The sequence below is a fragment of the Malaclemys terrapin genome, chromosome 1 (genome assembly GCF_027887155.1).
Source record: "Malaclemys terrapin pileata isolate rMalTer1 chromosome 1, rMalTer1.hap1, whole genome shotgun sequence".
In the NCBI taxonomy this organism is placed as follows: domain Eukaryota; kingdom Metazoa; phylum Chordata; order Testudines; family Emydidae; genus Malaclemys; species Malaclemys terrapin.
The window spans coordinates 62,372,269-62,394,972 of NC_071505.1; the positions used below are offsets into that span (position 1 = coordinate 62,372,269).

Here is a 22,704-nt window from a genome sequence, read left to right on the forward strand (position 1 = left end):
AACAGACAAGCTGCTAAGCTGCACACCGCCTGCTGCTAAATTCATCCAACAAATGTCAGATATCTTTTTAATTTTCCTTTGGGTTCTCAAAATATCATAATTTTGATAGACGGAAATGTTTTTGGATATGCACCATAGAAATCCTTCTAAAAGCACATTGTAGCCTCGGGTCTTAACTTTAAGCTATTGCCTTGGAAGATTGTTATGGGCTGTATGAAATAGAATATGTCAGAGGCTGGCTTTGTGTTAATGTTGTTGTCAAAGGTAGTGGTTACATATTTGCGTGTGGGTGATTTCTTTTAGTTCGGAGCTTTTTTGTGGTAATGTACACACACTGGATGACGTTGAGAACTTTTCTTGGGTAACAATTTCAGTCATGCTCCATTTACGATGAATGACTTTTCCACTAGCACAAGGCTCCAACGGCACGGGTGAAACTCAAAAAAGGAGCACTTAATTCTTTGGGAGCAACAGCAAAAGTGTTTCAGTCTGAAATAATAAGTGTTCATCATTTTTATGGACATAATTTATAAGAGCTCTTTAGCAACTGCATTGAAAATGCCCATGGCTGAAATGCAAGGAGGATTCTTTTGGTTAGTATGAATTCAACCCTTTTAAAATACTCCTTTTCAAAAGCTGCACATCTGGGGAGACGGGGAGTGAGGGTCATGTAACAGCAGACTCACGTGTTCATCGCTTTTACAGTTTCATTCCCCTTTGCCTATTTCACCTGGAAATGCGTCTATCACTCCAACCCTCTGGGCAGTTTTCAAATCACCACTTTTATATGAAAAATGGGCCTGTCACTAAAATGTTCCCTTCATTCTCACAAATTTTGAATTCCTACCACCCCCTTGCCCATACATACATACATACCCCCTCGCATCCTCCACCCACCCCCAGCTAAAGAGCAGGACAGTCAACATTCAGTTTTAGACCACTGAAAGGTTTAGGGTCCCGTGTCTTACAAACCATCTGGGCTGGAAATGATTGCATTAATATCACTATTTTAACTTTATTTTTAGTTTTCTTGCTTAAGTGGTGACAGTACTCTCTACTGTACAAGACAGTTAAAGACACAGGGCCAGATTTGTAAAGGTGTTTCAGGTACCTAAAGATGCAGTAGCTGCCTAATAGATTTTTTCAAAAGTGCCCAAGTGCCTAACGCCCGTTGGAATCAATAGGAGTTTGGCCCCGGTCTCTTTTTAAAATCATACTAGGCACCAATCTGCATCTTTAGGCATCTAAAGTACATTTACAAACCTGACGCAATTACAACCTAAAACAGAGAAAAATACCCTGGGAGACTCAGCTGGTTTAGCATGCGTGTCTGTATTAGGAAGTGATGGGATGATGTTGACATGAGGCTACAGTTGTGATTCTCACAGGACAAATGGATTTTCGGACAGATCTGAGTCAAGAGTGGGAGGCAGCTTGACACACTGGGTGACAGAGGTTATTCCACGCATGAAAGGTGGCATGGACTGAAGTACTAGGAGAGGGTTGGGCAAACTACAGCCCGTAGGCCGGATCTGGACCCTCAGGGCTTTGGATCCAGCCTGCAGGCTTGCCCCCCGTGGCGCCGCGGGCTCCGTGCCGCTCTCGGGGGGCGGGGAGGGGGCAGAGGACTCCGTTCGTTGGCCTTGCCTCCAGGCACCGCTCCCTGCAGCTCCCATTGGCCGGGTACAGGGAAGCTTCGGGGGAGGTACCTGGAGGCGCGGCAAGGGCAGCATACATGGAGCCCTCTGCTCTCCCCCTCCCCTCCTGAGGGGCCGCAGCGCTTCCTGGAGCGGCGCGGGGCCGGGGACAGGACAGGCGTGCAGGAACCTGCCCTGGACCCGGTGCGTGCTGCTGCCACCCCGGAGCCCGAACCCCTCCTGCACCCTGCCTCCCAACTCCCTGCCCTAAGCCCCCTGCCTGCTCCTCGCACCTCTTCTGAACCCCAACCCCCTGCTCTGAGCCCCCTCTTGCACCCTGCACCCCAACCCCCTGCCCTGAGTCCCCTCATAGACTCCACACCCCTCCTCTGCCCCAATCCCTTGCCCTGAGCCCCTTCCTGCACAACGCACCCCCTCCCTAACACCGTACTCCCTCCCGCACCTCAACCCCCTGCCCTGGCCCTGCATACAATTTCCCCACCCAGATGTGGCCCTCGGCCCAAAAAGTTTGCCCACCCCTGTACTAGGACATGAGTGGGAGACTGGCATCACAGAAGTTAGGATGTGATGAGAGAAGTGGAGACATAGGCAGGGGTTTGATTGGGCTGAGCCTTGAAGACATGGATGAGATACTCAGCTGAGATTTGGTAGGCAAGGGGAGAGCTAGGGGAGGGGGTCTGAGGAGGGGGAGAAGGGTGTTTGCTACCACTCATTTCTAATGCTGTGGCGCTTATTTGGCTTAGCCCTGGTATGTCACAAGATACTGGATTTTGAAACTGCATTAACATTATCTCTAGAAAGCTATTTTACATACTCTTTAGATGTTTCTATTATTTAATAGTTTCTCTTCCTCTCAGGGCTGTGCAGTTGGACTTGTGGTGCAATGAAATCTGAATTTACAGGTAGCAGGCTATGACAGGCTCACTGGTTTGATTTTTATTAAATCTCTCTCAATTATTTCTAAAACTGGTTTTCTGTCAAATATGTAGCATATGCCGTATGCACAATGGTGTGATGTGGAATGAAGGGTCTTACTTGTAAGTGCTGGGGACGAGCTGGTGAAATGTGTAGGAGTTGGAACTCGTGCCATCAATAGCTTTTTACCCTGTTATATCCTAACTCAGTGTATGTACCTGAGACACTGTGTAGTTAAGTGCAAAACCTAATAAAACCTTAAATCTGGATTTCAATTCTTTAATTAAACTTGCACGGAATACATTTTTCACTATAGACTACTTAAATGAAGAGAAAAAAATGTTTTGTCTAGGTACTTTTCATGTTCCTTTAATCTGTACTTTTACAATTTCCATGGCAAATTCATGAGTCAGGTGTGATACAAAACTCTCTCCTCTAAAGCCTTATTTTTAGTCCCTGCCAACCTTGCAGAGCAACATATGCCCTTGGGTGATGAGGCTCAGTTAGCCATCTGCTGCAGCTTGTTCAGAATACAGCAGCAGGGTCTGCTCGCTGGTTTAACCAATCGTGCTGTCCTCTCCCTCTGCCTTCCCACAAGTTATTTAAACTGGTAGTGTTGATGGTTAAAGCACTGCTAATAAGTCCAGCCTATACTCAATACCTCCTCCTTGAGCTTTGATCTGGTAGGAATTTGTATTTGGACACCACTTGCCACTCATTCTTCACTTTCTAAAAAAAAAGCCTCAAATCATTTCCCCAAAACATTCCCTCCCGCCTGGGCAATCACCACTGTTGTGCCTGACATTTATCACTTTTCTCTCCTGCTCCCGCTCGACTTTTGGTCTGTTTTGAATTTTAAGAGGGTGGCTTATAAAAAGCCAAGGACTGACTGGCAGCAGAGCCTGCACACTCCTCTCACCCCCACAGCTGGGCTCTCTAGCTCTGGCTGAGGCTAACACAGACTGGCAGGGCAATAGGGGAATTTTGTACTGTTTGTACCTCTTCCATACAATGGACAGCTTTCTAAAAGGAACATTTTGTTTCACCACAATCAGTAGCCTCCAGGAAGGGGGGAGGTCTTCCAGCTGCTCTGGAGCCACGGCTGTAGGCCATGGGGAGAGTTTGCCTTGCAGAGGAGTTTACAGATACATCCCTGTTCATAGCAAGATTACAGGACTAGGCAGCAAGGGATTCCAGCTGTGCTGCTGCAGCTAGAGGTGGGTTGAGGTGTGCACACATGGCCATGGGCCTTTAGAGTCTCTCTGTCGCTGTTGCGAGCTCTGGCATCACATCAGCCTGGTGGGGAAGCTCTTCTGCAGTGGGAACTGGAGTACTGAATCTTTTCCTATGCCTAGCTGCTCTGCTCTTTACCTTTAAGCACATAAGAACGGCCGTACTGGGTCAGACCAAAGGTTCATCTAGCCCCGTATCCTGTCAAGCTAGCCCAGAGGCTTCAGAAGGAATGAACAGAACAGGGCAATTAGTAAGTCATCCATCCCCAGTCCCAGCTTCTACTAATTAGAGGTTTAGAAACTCCCAGAGCATGGGGTTGCTTCCCTGACCATGTTGGCTAATAGCCATTGATGGATCTGTCCTCCATGAACTTATCTGATTCTTTTTTTTAACCCAGTTACACTTTTGGCCTTCACAACATCCCCTGACAAGTTCCACAGGTTGACCGTGTTGTGTGAAGCAGTACTTCCTTATGTTGTGTTAAACCAGCTGCCTGGTTGTTTCTTTGGGTGACCCCAAAGCTGTTCTATACCCCTAATTATTTTTGTTGCCCTTTCTGCACTGGTACTGCTGTACATGTTTTCTCTGTTCTCCATCTCCAGATGGCTACACTCTGTGTCAAGAAGCGTGAAACTGATTTTTGGCGCCCCGATATATTACTGGGCAGGAGGAGTTAACTCATGAAGACAGACAATAAATGGGCCTGATCCTACAGTCTGTACTCATCAGTCTACAGGAGTGTTGCCTAAGTAAGAGCTGCAGAATCAGGGCCCTTTGTTATAGTTCTTCCATCATGAATCAATCCCTCCTGTCCATTAATTTTAGCCTCTAATGTACCGGCATCTTGTTCAGATGTTCTGGTGTGCAGAACAAAGGCAGTAAAGAGTGGGGCTGTGCTATGTTTCATATGATTCTGTACATATACAGCCCCAAATGGCATAGTTTTGTAACTATCTCACATTGCAAGCTCTCTGATGAGCAAGGGGCACATAACGAGGCACCCATGTCTTGCTCACTTTTTGAGCACAACAGAATAGGTAGGCATAGTCTCTCAGCAAAGAGGTGTCATCAGGGACGAACCATTTACTCATAGTCGCCCTTCCTAAAGGAAACTGAAGCGCAAATTAAAGCTGCCCAAGTGTTTATATCCAGACCCTGTGCTTGCAGGGTAGAGCACTAATTACGATACCAACAAGTTAAATCTGTATTTGTATTTCTATTCTACAGATTCCCATTTACACTAAGGCCCCTTTACCCGGCCAGAGTGATGCAAAGGGGCCTTAATGTTAATGAGATTCAGGCCCTACTGTTTTTATTAATGCATGGATCTTTGGGGCATGATCGCAGCCTATGCGGTTAAGCTCTGTGTACCACACATGCATGCGATGTAGAGAGGAAGGGAGAGAATAGGTATCTGTTCATTTGTTTCCAATTTAAAACAAAAACACTATCCGGTAACCATAAACAAGGAGAGAAACACATGACAAACATAGTGATCTTAAACCCACTTCGGTGAGCAGTGTTTATACTTAGTTCCTGAAAATCCATGGAGTGTAGTAATAGCACGGACCAGGGTTCAGCATGCATAGTTTGCAGTGCAGGGGGATAACATGAACATTCTCTTGAGAGATCCTGTGAAATTATTGTGGAATCTGCCATTTGTTGCCATCTCCTCCTCTCCAAAGGCAAAAATGTGCTCTTTTGAAGCATTTTTATAAGCCCCAGGGTTAAATACTATCTGTCAGGGACGATGTATCAATATCTGGGGAGGGGGAAATCAGAGAAAATAGGAGAGTTGGGGTGATTTCCCTATTTTTTAGAAGTGGGATCTAACTGCCCTAGAGCTCACATCCCTTCAACATGTCACTAGTGAAATTATAACAGACCACACACTTCAGCCCTCAAAAAACTAAAGCAGCATCTTTATTTTATACATAACAATCAGTATAAAAAGTTTATTACATAAGAGCTGTTTTGTTTCCAATATATTATATTGCTTCAAGCCAATGCAAAAAGTTCATACATTATAGTTCTACTTTGTTTACAATATATTATATTGTTCAAATGCCATAGTGTATATTTAATACATAGCACTCTGCAAAATTGTTATGACCAACAATATTGCTGTATTGATTTTTTTTTTAAATTAGGAAACTTGTTTGTAATCGTTCTAAGTACATGATAGTAACAATGCAAAAACAACCCTGACTGTTGCTTAGGCAAACTCTCTAGTCATCAGATCAACCGAGGGCAGCTTCTACAAAATGCTTCACTTGGAAATTGTTTCATTTTTGGAAAATATTTGCAGCTACATAATCAAAAAGGAAAGTTTAAACATTACTGAAATATAGTACAAAACACTGTCCAAAGCACTGAAACAAGAAGCCTATATAATCGTGCTAAAGAAGGATTTATAAAACTTAAAAGGAATAGTAAATATCAGCTCAGTGGTTTATAATGAAGCTAATAAAATTCAGGCCAGTAATCTTAACTGTAATGAACAGCATTTTAACATTCAACACATGAAAGGTTAATGAAGGCTATGAACTTTGTGTAACATAAAACGTTTCAGATGTTTGAGTTCACCAGATATAATTGGATTCGGGTGGAACATGCCTCTCTTCAGCCTTTTTAGGTGAAGGCGTGTGCTGTCTGTGCTTGGGGTCTGTTGGCCTCAGGGCACTCATAATGCTGGCTCCATACCCTGAAAAATTGAGAAAGAAACTACAAAAGCAGACTCCTGGTTCATTGTTAACATTTCAAATTGAAACAGTTTTTCCCATGGGAACGGAGGGAATTTTAATACACATCATACAGGTGCCCACAGGAAAAAATGGGTGCCATAAGACAAAAAGTTAATCATGACAGGATGCCGTCTCTCTGGCTTTTACCGTAAGGCTGCCTTATCACAGAATCACTGCACTACAAGTATACTTAGGGCTATAGTACTGCACTGGATTCACAACAATGTTTGATGGACAGAGAGTCAAAGGCAGCCCTTAGAGATGAGCTTTAAAATGGTTTTATTGGTTTGCTGAGCATAAAAATCCCAGTGGAGAATGTCTGTTAATTATGTGCACTTTACTTCGTTTTAAAGCCAAATACAAAGAAAACAAGAATGGCAGCAACAAACACCCAGAAAAATAAATTAAGGATCTGAGATATGTTGTTTCTGAAACTGAAAATGGGATAACAAGTATCAGTGTTGTACCTATTCGTTTACCGTTTCATTTACAAATCTAATTACAAAACCTCAAGAGGACATGACTTAAAAACTGAATTTCAGGGTTGCTTTATTTTTTTACCACTTCTCTTTAAGAATATTGTTGGAATGAATGGCTTCTCAGTACAACTGCGCATGGAACTTTTAAATCAGTGGTGGCAAAACTTTTCCTGTTGTGACCCGCCCCCCTTTACCAGTATTGGAATCTGTTCATGCCCCCTCCTCCATTACAGCACAGTTGGCTCAGCAGAGGAGCTTGGGCTGAAGGCATAGCTTGGGGCTGAACTGGGGATGAGGGAGGAGATGGAGCTAGCAGAGGGGGAATGAGGACTGAGCTGGGCTGGGGGTGGTGGCTGGGGGCAGAGCAGGGCTGGGTGGTGCTCTCTCCCTGCCCCCTGTGGGGGCTGGCCTGGGCCCTGCCGTGCACCCCTCTGAACGTTCCTCAGCACAGTTTGGGGACAACTGTTTTAAATTGTGGGGATTATTTTAATCTTTGTTTTATAGCCATTGACTTCCATAGCCAATGAAGTCGCCCCTAAAGTAGCTACATTTTTTCTTTCTTTGAAATTAAACATGAGTCTGACTGAGAGATACTTGGTTTTATTTGCAGAGTAAAATGAACTCAAGCACAAAGGGCCCTATGCATAGTTTCAGTAAATTCTACTTAGGCTCTTAATACAGAGGTGAATTCTACCCAGGGTGGCCCCAACCTGATGATTGCAAAAGGTGTTTTGCCTAACTAAGAACTGCAGGACTATAGCCAGTCTTTAAACCAACGTATTTATTAACGAGGGCTTCAAAGCCCTTGGAACAGACACTAATGTGTGAATACTGAATCCTTGTACCATGGCATGCATGCTACACGTTTTTTGCTTCTCTGGGGGCAGTAAAATGTATGTGCATTCACAATGAAAAAATGCTCACTTGCTAGCTGGTAGGTTAACTTTACAGATGTGTTAGAAAAAGATGGCATTAAAATTGATAGTGATTTCCAGATACTTGATTTTTAGCTATACTGTGTCTGTTGTATGTGTTAAAGTATTTATTCTTTTGTCAGGGAATGGCATAGTTAGGCAAACAAATATAAAATCCAACATCTTCTAAACTGATTCCCAAAGCCTTAATTTTAAACCATAACTCATTCCTGTCAGAGAATGTTTTGGCTTTATAGAAACACTCGTCATTATTCTCTGATGCATTTTAACATGCACACCTTTCTCTACCCAATGGATCATGGACATCTAAAATAATTTTAAATTAGGTTGTTCAATTTATACTATCATGTAGGTTCATGTCTGGTGGATTTATTAAGCATATGGCATTAAAAATAAATTGTTCTGAAATTTTCATTTTTACTATCTAATAAACTGGAGCAACTTATACCGGTAACAAATATGCTAATTTTTTCACTGCCACTTTTCAAATTAACTATTGATAGCAAACTAATAATGTTTACAGCAAACATATATCTTATGAATGGTTGTATCAAAAAAGTCTCAATACTTCAATTTGTTGTTATTATAGTACTATATTTTATGATATATAAGGCTGAATTGGAATTTGTCATCTGGATCTAAATTGCTATTTCAAGTCATTTTATAACTTCTTGTTATTGGGAATGGAGATTATATTAAATATGGAGATCTTAAGGATAAATTAATTCCTGGTTTAACTCCACTGAAGTCGTCAGTTGCCTATACATTGCACTAGGTGTCAAATAGATCAACAAAGGTAACATTGTGATCAACAAATTTTGGAAGCTTTAAGTCTGGTTTAAAAAAAAATCAATTAACACCCCTATACACACCTAAATTTTAACCTGCTTTAAAGTTGGTTGAAAATTGGAGGGAAGATTTTGCAAAAACGTTGTCTATTTCTCTGAAATTTTGAAAAAATCCAATCAGCTCTAAACCCCTATGTAATATATTTGTATTTACAGAAATGTCTATCCAGTGTTCTGAAAGCCTGAAGTCAGTGGGAATCATGTTGTTAGAGTAGTGTGTGCACAGCAGATACAGTAGGGCGCACTTTCCGAGATTCTCATTGACCGCAGTGGGGTTTGGATCAATCTCACCGCATCAGCAGAACATAAATTAGGTCACGTAGAAATTTTCTCTATACCAAATTTTAGAATTCCCAATAGGCAAAAAAGTGAGATTAATCACTGTAGAGTAGTTTTGAATTGTTTTATTCTTTTTTTGTAATTAATATACAGTTAACAAAAAGTAAGTCTTGAAAATGTTTGGGATAATTATTTGTATGTGTACATTTTAAAAAATGAAAGGATTATTAACTAAGGAGAGTGTTTTGTTTCTAGTGATTGTGTAGTAGCTTTGAGCCAGCCATTTATAAATGGAAGATGATCTGTGAAAAGTTCCAGTATGGATTCTCAGAGCTTTGTTCTCACTTACTTTTGTTGCAATGTCTTCCATGCCAGCCTTCTTTGCATTGACATTTGTTAGGTTCCACACAGGTTCCATATGATCCACAACCAGGTTCACAGACAGCTGTAATCAAGTGAGAACATGAATTCAACTTCCTTACATTTCACTCAGAGATAAAGTTACATAGTTGCTTTCCCTGCTATTCTTTAGAATGTTAGTTTTGGCATGGCCAAGGGCGCTAGCAGTAAATCTATAATTTTAAATTGACTGTGTGCAGAATTCTGAAAATAACTTGCCCCACTACTGAAATAAGTCCTTATTTAACTCTCTTACGTTGGTGCAAATCAGGAGTAACTCTATTGAAGTCAATGAAGTCAGTAAGGGAGAGGAGAATCAGGCCCATAATATTTACATTCATAAAAAGGTAGATTTCCAGTGGTATTTTGAAATACCAGAGTATTGAAATGTTATTATCCAGAAACATTTGCTTATTATACTGATGTGTTACTGCTTTAAAGAAACTCATACTATTGAAAGGTTTGGTTGTTTTTTACAAGTTCTTTGTTTTACAACCACCCCCTTAACATCAATAAATGAAGCATGTCCATGAAGTAAATTAACCTGAGCTACCCTGGCAACACAGAGTTAGTGCTGATGTTGAGTAATAAGATACTGTATTGCTATCACAATGATCTTATAACAAGGATTGATTGAGTAGAGTTAGTACTTACGCTTTGAACAAAGTTCTCCTTGGTAACCTTTGGAGCACTTACATTTATTTTTACCGGTACATTTACCTCCATTTCTACATGGCTGTTGGCATTTGCCTAGAAATAGGAAACATGAAAACAATGGTCTTAGTACTCCACTTATGCAAAAATAATTACAGGGAGAGGGAGGAAGAAAACTGTTTTAAAAACACACTTTGTGTTTGAAATATTCATTGGATAATATTGTTAAAAAGTCTTGTGTGTATGCAGTAGATTCTGTAGGGGGGCACTCTCTTATAGGCATGGGAAGTCTAGTTTTCCAAAGATTTATATGCATGCATAAGCAGCTTGAAAATTGGGCTAGAACTGGGCATGGCCTCTGAGTGTCCACACGGACTTTGGCTACACTCATAGCACTGGGATTTTGAAGAGGGAATTCAGTGTGCCCTCTATGAGTACTGCCCACTTCTCCATACCCTCCTAGGGCAGCTGCAGCACAGTGTCACTGTGTCATCATTTTGCAGCTAGCTGCAAGGAATATGAGCTCAGGGTCCAGGCAGCTGGGCACAAATGAAAGAAACAGGGAAGGGATACTAGGGCTTTCCTTAACAACAGGATACTCAAGAACTGAACAAATGTTGCAAGTATTTGCAGGAAATAAACAGGTTGGCTTGGCCTGTCACCTTACAGTCAGAACTGTGTGTACTCTGTAGATGCTGTAGGATCCATTCCATGCTGCAATTTACTGCTCCAGAAACCAAGCTTTCATTTAAAAAAATGTTTCTAGTTTCAATGGTTGTGAAGAAAAGCTTGAAAATGTGAACTGAATGTAACTAAGGCAGTGATGTCTACCTGAGTCTGCAGACAGCCTGAAACTTGAGTTAAAATAGCCGTGAAGGCATGGCATCCTGACTTTTAACTTAGGCTTTAACTCAAGCTGCTAACCCATCGGGCAGCCTGGGTTGCACTTGAGTTGTTAACCTAAGTTAAAAGCTGAGTTGCCATGTTTTCATTGCTATCTTAACCCAAGTTAGCCAGCACGGGTTAGCTAAACCAAGTTAAGAACACACCCTTTTTTTGCAGTGTAGACATACCCACAGATTAACTGTGGGCTAAAATGTCTTCTTGGAATGGAACAAAAGCTAAATGCTATGTGCTGTGCTATGTACATATCTGTTAGTGGAACAGAAACTAAGACTGGGAAATGGAAAAAGGAACAGCTCAGTTGGTGAAAGGAGGAGAAGAAATAAAAAAGAAAATTACTACTCGCCAGTCTCAAACTGAAACAGTAATTAGAGACAATGTATAACTACAGTAAGAAGAAACCCGAAGGACTTGGAGAATGCTTGTTAGTATTGCAAATTACGGTTAGCACATTTCCCAGGAGTTTTAGAGAGGGACTCAGCTATTAAAGGATCTCGCAAAATGTTTAAACAATGTAAACGGGGACGGGGGGAACCCTATTTGCAATCCTCTGAAGATGGCTTTCTGCCTAATGCAAAGGTTTTCTTCCCCTGTTTATTCTGAAACCTCCATGACTGAATGTAGCTGGCTCTGGATCTAAGGAAATGGAATGAGATTTGCTTCTCCTCTGATGTTATAAGCCTGGTCTAGCATTTTTTTTAGTCTCCCACTGTTGCACTAGTACTGGTGCAGTGCCGCCAGGCTGGCAGCAGCCATCAGCATTTCAACGACCATGGCCCTGATCCCAGAAAGACCTAGGCATGTGCATAGCTCTACTTGCTCCTACTGAAGTCAACGAATTTTCAAGTTAGTTCTTAACATGTTTTGATCCTTTTTTCTTTCTATAGGAATTGATTTACTACCCGGATTTCCATCTAAGTCAATGGGACTACTCATGTGAGTAAACCTGCATGTATACCTAAGTCTCTGCAGGAGTAGGGCCCATCTCACCTACATCTGCCCTGGGTAAGGTTAAATGACACTATGGTTAAAAATTCCAGAGGCTGGTCAACACTAGAGTGGCTGCTGCTGCTACCAGTCCAGATTTACTAGTGATAGTACACCAGAAGGAGATTAAGAGAAGTGCTAGCTTTGTCACAACCTTAAAGGAGCAAGCAAGATACACTTTTAAAACAAAAAAAGGAATGAAGACTGAGGAGTATCCTACTTGTGATTTGTGTTTCAGGTAGATCCGGATTTGGCTGGCACCTTGCTATATAACTGAATACTGTGCTTTTAGAAAGACGTATTTTGTAAGATGTTGCCACAGCAATGGCAGATTACAAGAGATTTGATTTCCAGCCTACAAGCAGGAGGTTTTAGAATACAGAGGAGTTTAGTTTTTTATACCCATGTTTGTGTCGGTTTAAATGGAATAGCCTTATTTAAATGTTCTATAATACGGCTCAGTATATGAATTAAAAAAAATACATAAGCTACTGACAAAAAGTATGAACTGCCCACACTTTGGGTCAAACCCTGATCAAATTCATGTGATAAATTCCATCAATGTCAATCTTTTCTCAAAGGAGGGAAGGAAGGGGAGAGTGCCAAGGTTTCACATTCAGACTTGATGTAAGCAGATGCAAATGCAGTGGAAATCAATGGAGTTGTACCTGCTTATACAGCTCTGAGTTTGGCCCATAGAATTAGAATGAGAGGAAAGACACTCATACCATAACAATGTTGAAAGACCACTTGTTCATTTGCGTAACTATAATAAAACCTTGATGCTTCCCACTGACTTTGATTTTGATGAGATAAACTGATAGAAAACAAACTGTGCAGCATATAAAGATAGGCAGGGGTAATCTACAAAACATTTGATCTACATGCGAATACTGTGCCAAATTTAAGTCTTAACACATTCTGATTCTTTTTTCATTGTATAGCAATTGACTTATTACCATCTTCTGTTACTGCACTGTTTGCTGGCCCTTATTTCCATCTGTATATTGAGATGGTGAGTTAAGTTTCATGTCTGTGGGAGATATACTAATTTGCTTGTTTGTCTAATGATGTTAAGCATTCAAAGAAAAAAATATTACAAATATAAGGCCAAACTCTGTTTGCCTAACTCATGAGCATAGTTCCAAAGAAGTCACTGAGATTACCTGCATGAGTAAGGTAAGAAAGATGCAGCACGGAATGTTGTTAGAGGGATACAATGCAAAAAGTATAAGTTGTGTGTATGTTTTCAAAACCAAAACACTGGCACTCCATCCCAGCATGGGTTGCTACTAAATTAATCTAATTTAACAGAGCCATGAGAAAACTCTTATCTTAGGCTAAGCTAATGTTTGACAGCTGGCGTCCCAGTTTTGTCCCAGGCTAGCTGCTTTCCACCTGCACCTTTACGCAGAACAGTTAGATTGACTAAAGACTGAAATATTTTGAATGGCTTTGATGCTAAACATCTGAAAATAGCACGTCTATTGATGTTTGTGACAAGAAGTTTTCAAGCTGCCATGTGAATGTAACTTAATACTTTCAACTGAAGCTGTCAGTCCTTTCACTCCTAGGTCCCTTTCCCCCAATACCAATTAATATTTCAAGCTCCATACTCTGCTTTTAGAATCTAGAGGCTCAGTTCTAATCTCACATGCAGGAGTGTAAATTGCTGCAGACCTGGCACACGCATATGGTGTTGACTGAGCGCTCATGTAGCTAGGGTTGCTGCTAAATCCATGGATTTGTTTAAAAAAATAAACAGAAAATGAGATGATTAAACAATGAATTGATACTCATCAGCTGTGAAGATTGCAAACACAGGCCTGGCTCACTCTCCGAGGGTCCCAACCTGCCGTTTGAGAACCCCAGCTGTCAGGCAGCACAGAAATGTGTCACTTGATCTTCCAGCTACTGTAACCGGAATAACCTTGGTTTAAGTGAAACAATGTAAAGCTGAGACTCACTAATTTCACAATGGTTTCCCTCGAGTCCTGAAGGACAAATGCATTTTCCTAGATAGAAGCAGGTTCCTCCATTGAAACAGGTTGTTGTGCAGTTAGCTGAAGGACATAAAACAAAAGATGAAATAATTTTACATTAGACATATAATTTATACTCTAACCACTTTGGCACTCACCTGAGAGGTTGGAGACCCCCGTTCAAATCCCTTCTCTTCAGGCAGAGGGGAAAATGAACCAGGGTGTCTCACATCCCAAATGAGTATCCTAGGCTAAGGATTATAACTGAGGTCATCTGTGTTTTGTGTAGAGGTAGGTGTGCTCAGATCATGCCTGCCTGACAGGGCCCTGCAGGTGAGATAGGTGGGGAATGCTTAGGTAATGCTTGACATGAGAAAGGCACTTGGATGCCTGCCCAAGGCAGCAGTGCATGCACTCAGTCGCAGAAGCCTAGACACCTAGGGAACTTTTACAGGAAATGTTTAGATGTCTGGTGAGTCTGGGTTTCTACAGGGCTAGAAGGCAGCTGAGCAGCAGTTTGTGGATCACAGTGGTACCTATGTCTAGGGTGTCTAAGACCCTTTGGGGATCTGGGCCAAACTCCTTTACTGAGGACTAAATACATACTATGCCAAATGGATTCTGTAAGCACAAGGGACTATAATTGCATATCTATCTGCAGAATGTGGGTCTAAAATACTTCCTTTAAAACATGACTTTGTTACAAAGCTCGTTGAAGACCTATTGAATTTACTAACCAAATGTTTTGTATAGTTTTGTGTTCTTACACCTTCTGTGTGATGGACTATTTAGATATATTTCAGTAGGAAATTTTGTATTTTTTAAATATCCAACACTTCTGGGATGGTGAATATCATACTTCCTTTACTGTTTTTTATTGATACACTAAGGTCATTATATCAAAAAATATTAAATGGAATAAGTTACTTATTTTTTAATCTGTCCAGATGCAACAAGTTAATGCACCAACCTTTCATCTAAGGAAACCAAGGTCCAAATCTTTATTCCCACCTCCACCAAGCCACAAATGGAAATGAATTTGCTGGCCACTGCTACAGTCCCTCAGGGAGCCAACTAAGGAGGTAACGGTTGTGTACATTATATATTATTCATTTCATGTACATGAGTGTTCAAAAGTGAATGTAAGTTGCACCTACCATCTGGTGGTTTATACATGTGTAATTTGCACTACAATGAAAGTCACCTCTGAGTTTTGGCCATGTTTTTTCGTATCTTAACATTAGCGCGATCGTGTGAAGAGGCCCAGGAATGAAGTAGCAGAGATGTACTAGGCTGGATATAAAGTGCTGTAGTCATAAAATTCTGTTAATATTGTGATGTGGAGGATGTAGATAGACACAGAAAGTATCATAGGTGTACATATGAGGTCAGACAACATAAACAAATGTCTGAGGGGACACTATCATATATAGTCCTCTTGTCAGGATCTCTGCAGCACTGTACCATACAGCCAAGAGTACCTTATGACTAGGGCCCTACAAAATTCACAGCCATGAAAAACGCATCACAGACTCTGAAATCTGGTCTCCCCCCATGAAAATTGGTCTTTTGTGTGCTTTTACCCATGGGCGGCGGGTATAATAGGTCAGGGGAGGGTTAGGGCTAGTGCCTCCCCTGGCACTGCTGTGGCTGCCGGACCCCCAGTTGTGGGGTTTGGGGGGAAGTTTTTTATTTATTATGCCCTATGCAGGTTCCGGGCGGCTGAGGAGGTGGTATATGCTGTTCAGCTTCCCAGGTTCATCAGTAATCTCCCTGGACTCCAGCAAGCTGATGAACCCAGCAAGCTGAGTAGCAAATACTGCCTCCTCAGCCACCCCAGAACCTGCACGGGGAATATCAAAAGCTTCTTCCAGACCAGAGATGCTTTTCCCCAGGCAGCTTGGAATCTGGGAGGGGAGGTGCGCCATGGCTGCAGCTGGCCCAGGACTCCTCTGGGACGAGGGGCTCGGGGCTTTGGCTGGCCCATGGCTCCGGCCGTGGGGGGGCGTGTGTGTGTCTTGAGGGTCCAGCCGCAGGGCGGGGGGGGGGGGGGGGTTGGCAGGTGGAAGGGGCGGAGCCGGGGCTAGCCTCCACAAAGGGGGCCTCCACAGGCCGTCCATGCTTTTACTCTATACTATACAGATTTTATGGGGGAGACCAGTGTTTCTCAAATTGGGGGTCCTGACCCTAAAGGGAGTTGTGTGGGGGGGAGGGTCACAAGGTTATTTTAGGGGGGTTGTGGTATTGCTACCCTTACTTCTGCTCTGCTTTCAGAGCTGGGCGGCCGGAGAGCAGCAGCTGATGGCTGGGCACCCAGCTCTGAAGGCAGTGCCCTGCCAGCAGCAGCGCAGAAGTAAAGATAGCAATACCATACCATGCCACCCTTACTTCTGTGCTGCTGCCTTCTGAGCTGGGTGGCTGGAGAGTGGCAGCTGCTGACTGAGGGCCCAGCTCTGTAGGCAGCAGCGCAGAAGTAAGGGTGGCGATATCATACCAGGCCACCCTTACTTCTGCACTGCTGCTGGCGATGGCTGTGCCTTCAGAGCTGGGCTCCCGGCCAGCAGCCGCCGCTCTACAGCTGCAGAGCTCTGAAGGCAGCGCCACCGCCAGCAGCAGTTAAGAAGTAAGGGTAGCAGTACCACAACCCCCCCTACAATAACCTTGTAACCCCCCCAACTCCTTTTTGGGTCAGGATCCATACAATTACAATACCAAGATATTTCAGATTTAAATAGCTGAAATCTTGACATTTATGATTTTTAAAATTCTATGGCTGTGAAACTGACCAAAATGGACCGTGAATTTGGTAGGGTCCTAATTATGATCCACTACCACCACTGTGGGAAAATCAGCATGCAAGAAGGTGGGATAGGGAGTACAAAGGTAGCTGTAGCTGGTGGCTTACAATTTGACTGCTTTTTATTCTATACTGTTACCTTTATCACAGTTGACGCCATAGAATCCAGGAGGGCAGATGCACAAACCTGGTGTGACACAGAGCCCACCATTCATGCAGCGGGACGCACACAAAGCTAATTTGACGAGAGTGAAAGAGAACAAAATGCTGGCATGAGGGAGAGATGAACATGCCAAAATTTGATACAGGATTTTATATAACAATCATTCAAAAAAATCAGTAATAAGCAAAAATAGTAGTTTTCAGACAACACTTTTCCTCCTTCTGCTTAGTATAACAAGTCAGCTTTGCAATATAAAATAGCTAATGCAGAAAGATGTTTCATAATTATGCGTATAGATTATAGTGGTTGAAGTAACACTGTAAAAAACTGAAGATTGACGTTAGTGTTCATCCTACTTAATCTGAACACTGAGAGCAAAAATTGTCCCTTACACAGATTTTTCCCAAATTGAGGACTGAAAATAGCGAATTTGGACTCATTGAAATATTTCAGTGGTGTGAGTATGGAACTGGTCAGGGTTCAGTCCTTTGTAGCTATGGATCTTGGAACATCTGTCAAGGCCAGGGCCATCGGTACAGCAGTCCTGTGCCTCCACATTGCCTCGAAGCTCCCACAGCAGCATGGCTTTTTCAGGTGCTGTGCTGTCGTACAGCCTCCTCCCCAGCTATTGTTGCTACCCTACCCAGCCCTTGAGGAGGAATGTCAGGGAGCAGAGTTTTACTTCATGGTTGGCCAGTATTAACTTACCCAGGGAATGCCTGCAAGGCTGAGTGAGAGATGTCTTGTGACTGGCTTCTGCCTTCTCCTGACACTCTGCAGAGCACCCATGCAAGGGCCTTCCCCAGGGTTGGGAAGAAGTAGGAAGCATGTACAAGAGCTAGTGTACTCATCAACTAATCCATAATCCCATCCCTCTCACTGCCCAAATGCATTGTTATTGGCTCCCCTTCACTTATGGAAAGAGAAGGGAGAATCTACCCGAAACATTTTCCCTCTCCATTGTCAGTCTGCTTGAGACACAGCTGTGGCATCCAAATTAGATACTATCTTCAAATAACAAATGCAAAACAACAAGAACACTATACTTGATTTTCCAGCTAGTCTTCATTAGCAGAAGAATTCTATTTAATCTCTTGCCAGATGGATTGTTTGTGATTAAGGGTCTCTTAATTGTTGGTCAATTTCATGTTTAATATATCCTTTAGAGAGCAGATATTTTTCTTTAGAAGTTGGCATTTTCATTAAGCAACTGATGTTTTCATTAGCTCTGGGGTCATAACAATCATTTTCTTGTGTTTGGATTTAATATTTACAGATATCTAGCAACACAAGAGAGCCTCCAGGAAAGGCCATTTACACTTTTGAGAGAGAGAGATTTCAGTGCAGTGACTGCTCTTTTTCAGTAGGACTATAGTGAAGAAAACAATTGAGGGAATTTGTAAAGTTACCTTTCTCACAATGAGGCCCATAAAATCCATCTGGACATTCACAGACATGCCTTTCATTGCAAAAACCTCCATTTCTGCACCCTCCTGGACATTCAGCTTCATGAAAAACAAAAACATTGTTAATCAGATATTACATACTTCAGTTAGCACTCCACTTTCAACAGCGTCGATACAGTCTATTGACAGAAGAGCAAAAATAACTGGATAGCAACTTTTGTTGAGGTGAATATCAAGATTTATCGACCAGAGCCATAAATGTGATTGAGATGGAAGCTCAGCTAAAAATCAATCTCTTTGTTAATCTACAAATACAGGTTGCATCATATGGTCGATTGCACTCTTGAAAGTACCTGTGATAGTGCTCTACCACTCTGTGCTAATCAATAGACTAATGAATAATGTAGCCTGTCTGCAAAACCCACTACCTTAAACTGCTTGGAAATGAATAGCTACCCAACACAGATCCTGGAGCACTGGTGTCATGCTCCTAGTTAGATATACTGCTTATCTAGCAGGCTCGGTTTCAGTTTTTAGCTTGATTTAAGGTGTGGCCCGAGGCAGAGTGCATTACATCACTCTAGTGTTGGATCTGTATGAAATGAAAGACTCAATCTTCACACTGGGCGAAGATGATGGGGAGGAAGCATTCCTGCCCACTGATCCCATATCATCATTCAACCGTTAGTCACATCCCAAATCTCTACCCAACAGTGGCCAAGGCATTTGACAACAGTGGAAGAGAAACACATCTGGGCATCATCAGCATTCTAAAAGACATCACAGCCCATGCCTCTTCACTATCAACTGCCTCGTATCCACATTGAACAAGAGGTGGGAGAAATTGGAACCCTACGGAACCCCTCCCCGCAAATGAACCCTCAGGGCAAACGAGCAATTGGTCCAAAATACCTACTGAGATCTCTCAGACAAAAACAAAGCTACTGAGTGGCAGCCATGTCTACTTCCATTGGAACAAGCCAATAGTACCTCATGAGCAGTGGTACCAAAATCAGCATATAGCTCTAACAGTATCAGCATGGTCATCTGCTATTTATCCTTCACCAGGAGGGAATTATCTACCAAACTCTTTGCCAAACCTTGTTCTGTAACCAAAATGGCAAAGTTCAAAGAGCTCTGAGGTAGACAGATAATCTGAGAATCACCTTGCCACAACCTCATCAATATTTTTAATCAAAATTAGATGAGTTTCTTGATGGTAATTGGCTAGATTGTTAGTATCAAGTTAATTGTTTGTGTGTAATGATCATAAAACAGCTTTCTTAATTGACAATGTCTGTCAGCAATGGCCCCAATTCTTCTCTATTTTTGTCTTTACCAGAAAGTGGTACAATCCATCAGGCTGATGCTGGAAAGATGTACCACCAACCATTGACACAATCCAACTCCTGAACGGAATTAAGTGGAGTCCAAAGTTTAAATATTTGCAGAGTTCACAGATAATATTTTACTTTTGCTGCAAACTGTAGAATGTTTGTAAATTTAGATGCGCCAGCTTGCATGGGGCACTTCTGCAGGCCACAGATATTACAAACTGTAATTCACACTAATTCCCCCACCCACAATTTTAGTCAGCTGAAAGTATACAGATTAACTTTTAAACAAATTTCCCTATGGAAATCATAAGAGATGGTTAAATAAAACTACAGGCAAATATGGCAAGCTGTCATGATTATTAATCATTTTCTGTCCTGGGTTACTTCTCTACAATCCCTTTGAAGTCAATAAGGTACCATGGGTAAACCTGAGAATAGAGACAATGGAATAAATTCTGCTTCAAAAGGCTCTGTATGTTGTGCAGAAGTGAAGCTCTAGACCACCAGACAAAAGCGAGTGAACTGGAACTGGAGAAGACGAAAAGGTGAAGACTGAGAGTCACTATATATAAGCTGCCTTGCATCTGAAGAAGTGAGGTTCTTACCCATGAAAGCTTACGCTCCCAATACTTCTGTTAGTCTTAAAGGTGCCACAGGACCCTCTGTTGCTTTTTACAGATTCAGACTAACACGGCTACCCCTCTGATACTATATATAAGCTGTAGATATAGGAAGCAAAATGTATTGCTATAAAAGTAAAGCTATCTGAAACAGTAGTAATAAACATAAAGACATTTTGTTTTATTTTATTCCAACGCTGTACTCTAGGATCCTTTCTGGAAATGTACTTTCCTTTGTGCCCAAATGCAGAGCTGCTATTCATTACAGAAAATGCATGCTTAAATAAATGCCATTTCAAATAGAAAAATGGAAAAATATTATTTTTTGTGTGGCCACCTCTTAGCCACTACAAAGCCTCCTCTTTCCCACAAAATTGCTCCCTGGCTTTCCCTACTTCCTCTAGCACGGGCACCTTCCTGGCTGGCCAGGAATAGCTGGAAACCATGATCGAGGGCCAGGCAACAGGGAATATGAGCTTCATGGCTGTATGACAAGCTTCATTGTTTCCTCTCTTCTTTCCATGGGGGACTTTAAAAACACAACCAAACCAAAAAACTTTTATGAACCAACCTACCAGTGAGAACATCCCCATCTCTCCCTATAGCCATCACAAAATGTTGCTGTATCTATGTCCCTAAATTAAGCACAAAAATGACAGGCTCACCCTCAGATAACTGTATATGATCTGAAAGACATTGGCATGATAGATCTCCTCTCTTGCATGCCTCTGGAGTTTGGAGATTTGCCCCTGCAATGTGCTGTTGTCTCATAGGCTCTGTGAGTGAAGGACCAAAATGACCATTCAACCTCAGTCCACTGGGCCAACCTAAAGCTAAAACTGCATCTCTGCAAATTGATGATGATAATAGTAAATGATAGCACATAAAATATGGCTTGGATGAAAGCTGGATGGGCTAGAGAGAGTTCCAAACTCATAGAAATAAGTATTTCCCCAAAATACATATAGGTTAGAGCCTTACAGTCTCTATCAGGCAGGTCACCACTACACTTCTTCCAAACTTTATTAAACTTAATAGCTTTAAATAGAAATAAAAATTAAAAGTTCTAAAATGCTTTTGAACTCTGCTGTATTTGCATCAAACACACACATTGCCGTGTGTATAAGATTTGCATTTTTAAATCCCATTAAGCTTCCCATCTTCCTCTCTGCCTATTTCTTGCCCATCCCCACCCCCATTTTCTCTCAGCTAATTGGCAGAAGTGAGGCTTCAAAGGAGAAGGCCAGCTCCTCTCTGCTGTTAAGCAATAGTGGGGTTTCAAAGAATAAACAGCTTTTGCTCCTGCTGCTTGTTCTTTGAAGCCCTGCCATTGCCAATTAGTTCGGAGAAAAAGGGGTGGGGAAGTAAATGGGAGAAGAGGAAAGAAGACTTAAGGGAATTAATAACAATCGCATTCACTGTATACAAACTGTGTCATGTTAATTTGATACAACTTCAGACAATATCTGATAACTGCCTTATCTTGGAAGCTAAACTTTTAAACATTTTCTGTAGCCTCAAAACTTGTGTCAAAAACACTCTCCAAAAAAACTATTAATTTTGGGTTAATGTTTCATAAGTATATTTACATTGTCCCCCCCCCCCCCCAATAAACCATGTCTAAGGATGATACACTCTTGGGTGCTCTGTCATCAGCCCATATAACTTTTGATTAATTTTATGTCAGTACACCCCAGCTGTGTATATTGGCTGATAAGCATAAACCTTGAACTCAGAAAGGGCTCAATTCTGACTCCCTTATTCATATAGTAGTATTTTACTATGCAAATGACCCTAGTGAAATGAAATGTATGACCTACATAGTAAGGTACTTACTCAATATGAATAAGGGTGGGAGAATTTGCACCTCAGTGATGTCCATTCAAATATCTCTGTGTACTTTACAAATATTAACTAAGCCTCATGGCACCTCGGTGATGTAGGTGAGTTGTGTTATATCCATTTTATAGACTGCTGTACTGAGAAACAGAGAGGTGCCAGACAACATTTTCGAAAGTGGTCACTGACTTCAGCAATGTCAACTTTTGGGTGCCCAGTTCGGGATTTCCAGAGATTCTGAGCAACTGCAGCTCTCACTGACTTCAAATGGAGTTGAAGGTACTCAGCACTTCTGAAAATGAGGCCCAAGTTGGAAACCCCAAAATTGGGGGACCCCAACTTAGTAGCTACTTTTGAAAACGTTAGCCTATCTATATCAGTGGTCTGTGGAGAGCAGGTTGGTGACATGCTGCTAATTCTCCTTGTTTCCACCTGCTTAATCACATTAATAAGAAAATTAAAACTTTATTAATATTTGTTTCCCATGGGAGCCATTTCTATAGACACAGAGATGCTGTGTGATTAT

General features: G+C 41.9%; 1 protein-coding gene across 1 annotated transcript in view; it reads right to left on the bottom strand.

Moving 5' to 3' along the window:
* Positions 1 to 5,711: 5,711 nt before the first annotated feature.
* The window catches only part of WIF1 (WNT inhibitory factor 1), a 52,787-nt gene continuing 35,794 nt past the window's right edge, over positions 5,712 to 22,704 (bottom strand). The window contains exons 5-10 of the mRNA XM_054016183.1: positions 18,386 to 18,481; positions 16,953 to 17,048; positions 14,002 to 14,097; positions 10,145 to 10,240; positions 9,441 to 9,536; positions 5,712 to 6,510 (exon numbers count right to left, since the gene is read on the bottom strand). Coding sequence (XP_053872158.1) covers positions 6,389 to 6,510; positions 9,441 to 9,536; positions 10,145 to 10,240; positions 14,002 to 14,097; positions 16,953 to 17,048; positions 18,386 to 18,481 — 602 coding nt within the window. The 3' untranslated portion in view covers positions 5,712 to 6,388. The remainder of the gene's footprint in view (positions 6,511 to 9,440; positions 9,537 to 10,144; positions 10,241 to 14,001; positions 14,098 to 16,952; positions 17,049 to 18,385; positions 18,482 to 22,704) is intronic.